At 35.0% G+C, this 3,714-nt stretch overlaps 2 protein-coding genes across 2 annotated transcripts; one reads left to right on the top strand and one right to left on the bottom strand.

Moving 5' to 3' along the window:
• On the top strand, window positions 1-2,603 carry LOC107631443 (protein PLASTID REDOX INSENSITIVE 2; the record flags this gene model as incomplete). Its single annotated transcript, XM_016334888.2, is given in 3 exon segments — window positions 1-29; window positions 108-206; window positions 1,820-2,603. Coding segments are annotated over 3 exon segments (320 nt in total), but the record flags the coding sequence as incomplete, so codon positions are not given.
• On the bottom strand, window positions 1,425-3,508 carry LOC107631442. Its single transcript, XM_016334887.2, has 3 exons — window positions 3,035-3,508; window positions 2,771-2,919; window positions 1,425-2,481 (listed from the first exon to the last, which is right to left on the bottom strand). Exons 1-3 carry the CDS (start codon window positions 3,345-3,347, stop codon window positions 2,371-2,373), a joined length of 573 nt encoding a protein of 190 aa, XP_016190373.1. The 5' UTR covers window positions 3,348-3,508; the 3' UTR covers window positions 1,425-2,370.

Here is a 3,714-nt window from a genome sequence, read left to right as displayed (position 1 = left end):
CCGCCCCAAGCCCTCATTTTGCACAATTTGTAACTGCACTTTCTTTCTTTCTTTTTTATTTTTTTTAAGTTTTTTGTTTTTCTTATCTATAATTTTGGATGTTGCAGGAAACACGGAAGTTCAAAGTTGAGCTCTTGCAGAAGCTTTCAGATGACACAGATGAGTTTGGGAATGACCTTGATGCTGTTGTTGACGTCTGTGCTCAGGTCAGTGCACCCTTTTTTTCACGCCAGAAACTTTGCTTTTTTACTTAATTAGTTTGGATAGAGATTTCAAATTACTTCAATTATGTATTTAGAGTGTTAGGTGTTTGGGAAAATGCTTGAACTAGAGGAATTATTCATTGGAATGTCACTTTAAAGTGTTTGAATTACGTAGGACTTGAATGCAATTTACTTTGTCATTTTCTTTTTTCCCATTATGCTTATAATATAGACAAAGTGTTAATGTCAACATTTTAATATGATTTGATGGTTGGGGTTATAAAATAGTATTGCTTCCATTTTACTGATTCAAGTCTGGTTTAGACATTCAGTATTCAGTTCACTGTTCCTTTCATTGTAGTTGTTGCGATGTTGATTTGAAAACCAATATATATGTTAGTATATTGTGATGATGCCATTGCTCCACAATTTTTTAAGTGTTGTACACATTCACACATTTCTCCATTACTCATAATGAGTGATTCAACTAATCTCAGTTGTTGAAATATACTGGTTGGTGTGTTCTCAATATGAATCTCTTCTTCTATTTTCTAATTAATTTTCTTTTTTGTCATTTTTTCTTTCAAGGTTAATGTTAAGTTGTTGTCCTGTGTCTCATAATCTTATGTTGCATGCAAAAATTGGTTAATTGAACTGCTTGAATCTAATGACCCTCAATAATAATAACTTGCTGAGTTGATTATATTCATGCGAGGAGAAATATACTTTTGGATGATTAAGATGATGGAAGTGCTAAACATTGTTCAGAAGTGGAATTTCTATCACATGGAGAATTCTAAATTTAATTATATAGATTTATTCTTTATTAACCAATATTTGATGGGATGAAATATCATAATAAAATGAAAATTAATAAGCATCATGTTATGAGTTCTCATTGCATACATTCACTGATTTACCAGGCTTGGGGATTAACTTTGATATCCCAGGTTTATGATTGTTCTTGTTTGATACTTAACTAGTTATAGACGTTGCTTAATCGGATGGCAGGATTTCTGGCCTATTCTTTATAATTTGGTACCCCAAGATTGATTTCGAAAGCTATAACATCAACTTCTATTTAATTTGGATTGACATTAATATTGGCTTCTTAGTGTGAATTGGAATTTTCTATCATATACATATTATAGGCTGATTTGCTTAAAGAGCACATGCATCAAATTACCTGGTACATAAATGAGATTATTGTTACACGCATGATTAAAATGAAATACTCATTTATTGAATCCGTGATTGAGCTCCTACATCAATGATGAATATTGCCCTAACCATTTTCAGGACATAGTGGTTGATAAATATTGGCTGAGTGATAACTATCTGTTTCATTCTGCACTTCTTTCTTTTCTTTTCTTTTCTTTTCTATCCTGATCTGCAATGATAAATAATCAGCAGCATATTGTGTTAGACATCCTTTATCAAACCGTTTCTCTTTCTATTTTTCTGACATACTTGGCCCAAATCTGGCAATATTTTGACATACTACCTCCTATTGAGGCTTGGGTGATTTGAAGCTACGAGTAGTCTCTTGTTTTCTTCAACCATATCTGTTTTAGATTGAAATGTTTACCAGCCTTGGTTTTTGGTCATACAATCAGATATTTCATGAGTTTTTGTGCAAAGAGTATGGAGGTCCTGGGACATTGTTGGTGGAGCCATTCACTGATATGTTGGTAGCTCTAAAGAAGAAGAAGTTGCCAGGAGCAGCTCTGGCTGCAAGGGCATCACTTTTATGGGCACAAAGTTTTGTTGATGAGGATTGGGAAGTTTGGAACTCAAAGCTGAAGTGACTTCCACTTCATAGTTGTCATTTCCAATGTAAGAATTTTTCCTTTTTCTAGCAACATATGGATCCTTTAATTATAACAAAAACTTCACTATTGGTAAATTTTGACATTCACTACTTTTTTTTTCCTTTGCTTTTAGTGCTTTACAAATATGTTATCATTGGAACATGGTTGTTATTCACTTTTTGAGTATGAGATTGGTGATGGAAGAGAACTATCTAGTTTTAACCTCTGTTGAATCCTCGGCCATGTTATCAGGGTCAGGAATTCAATGAGGGGGACCTTCTGTGATGAAAGAAAAACTTCATGTGATGTTCTGAAGCGCTGTACATGTTAGCCACAAGCCCACAACCTAGCAAGGTTCAAATTCCGGCCTCTGAGATGCTCTGCAAGGAGGGGCGCCACGGTTTCATCTTCGATGCCGGAGGATTTACCGGAGCTGCTCTCAGCTTTTGTCTCTCTGCTCTGGCTGTCTGTAATTCATTATGCAGTTTCAGCATCAGCACTCATGGATGATAGAGATTCAAACTTATAAAACAAAGACAAATATTTGTGTTTGAATTATAGTTTCTTCTAAAACACGGATATTCTAAGATCTCTTTCTATATATATATATATATTTAGAGGTCGTAATACCTAAGCATTTAAAATTTCTCTTTTAATAGAATATTATTCATGGAATAGTGGTTAACTATCACATTACAAATTAAAAAAAAAAAGAGTAAAAAATCAAAAGAAGGGTAGCTGAAGCAAACTGCAAACCTGATATGTACTTCCTGTATTCAAATTCTCTTCATTTTCTCCAACTGAGCTTTTCTTATCATGATGCACTGTTTGCACCATCTCACTTGTCTTCTCCAATGGCTTTCTCAACTTTGCAAGCTTCCTTGCTCTCAACACTTTCACAACATCTAGAAAACCAGGGAAAAAAAAAATTATTCTCAGGAAATAGAAGCCATGCAAACACATATACATAGATACATATATAGAATCACACATATACCGGCATCAGATAAAAATAAATACCTTGAGTGGTGATGAGGCGGTATGCATGGCCAAGAGTGAGAGTCTCATTAGGCCTAAGCAGCTTGACATGAGTAACAAGCAGAGTGCTGTTCTTGTTGTTGATGTTGTTGTCGTCTTCAATATGATTCTTGTTCTTCTGTTGTTGATGTTGAGCTTCTTCAGCAACAGGCAATGGAATAATCAAAGAAACATAGTGACCTGGGTTGTTCCTCATAACCTCAGTTGCACTCACTGGCCAATACAGCCTCTCCATCTTCCCATTTGGATGCTGTATCACCAAAGCTGCAGCATCCACTGCTTGACAATTCCCCATTTCTCTCTCAAACAATAACCAAAACGGTTCTTTCTTCTTTCTTTCTTTCTTTATACACCGTTTTTTGATCCTATAAGTGGAGTTGCCAAGTGCCAACTAACTTATGCTTACTAGGCAACTCAATTTTAATAGCCAAAGTTTGCATTTATGAAGAGTGGGGCATGACAAAAATATTTTGTGGACTTTGTTATTTGAAACTTGTCAATCTTGTTATAATAATGAGTATGTGACAACTCATTCCTACTACTATTCACAATATTATTTTATACTATATGGTACGATTTGTATACTTATTATCTATGGGAAATGACTGATTGGGCACCGGCACCGGCCTCCTGAGCAAGAGAAACTGCCACGTGGAGAGTGG

The sequence above is a fragment of the Arachis ipaensis genome, chromosome B03 (assembly GCF_000816755.2).
Source record: "Arachis ipaensis cultivar K30076 chromosome B03, Araip1.1, whole genome shotgun sequence".
NCBI lineage: Eukaryota > Viridiplantae > Streptophyta > Magnoliopsida > Fabales > Fabaceae > Arachis > Arachis ipaensis.
This window is presented reverse-complemented; position numbering and strand designations above follow the sequence as displayed.

Excerpts from the sequence above, each read along its gene's own strand:
- LOC107631442 (XM_016334887.2), bottom strand. The coding sequence starts at position 3,347 with ATGGGGAATTGTCAAGCAGTGGATGCTGCAGCTTTGGTGATACAGCAT. Across the intron at positions 2,920-3,034 it reads CCGCCTCATCACCACTCAAG|ATGTTGTGAAAGTGTTGAGA; the intron begins GTATTTATTTTT and ends CTGGTTTTCTAG. Across the intron at positions 2,482-2,770 it reads ATACAGGAAGTACATATCAG|ACAGCCAGAGCAGAGAGACA; the intron begins GTTTGCAGTTTG and ends AATGAATTACAG.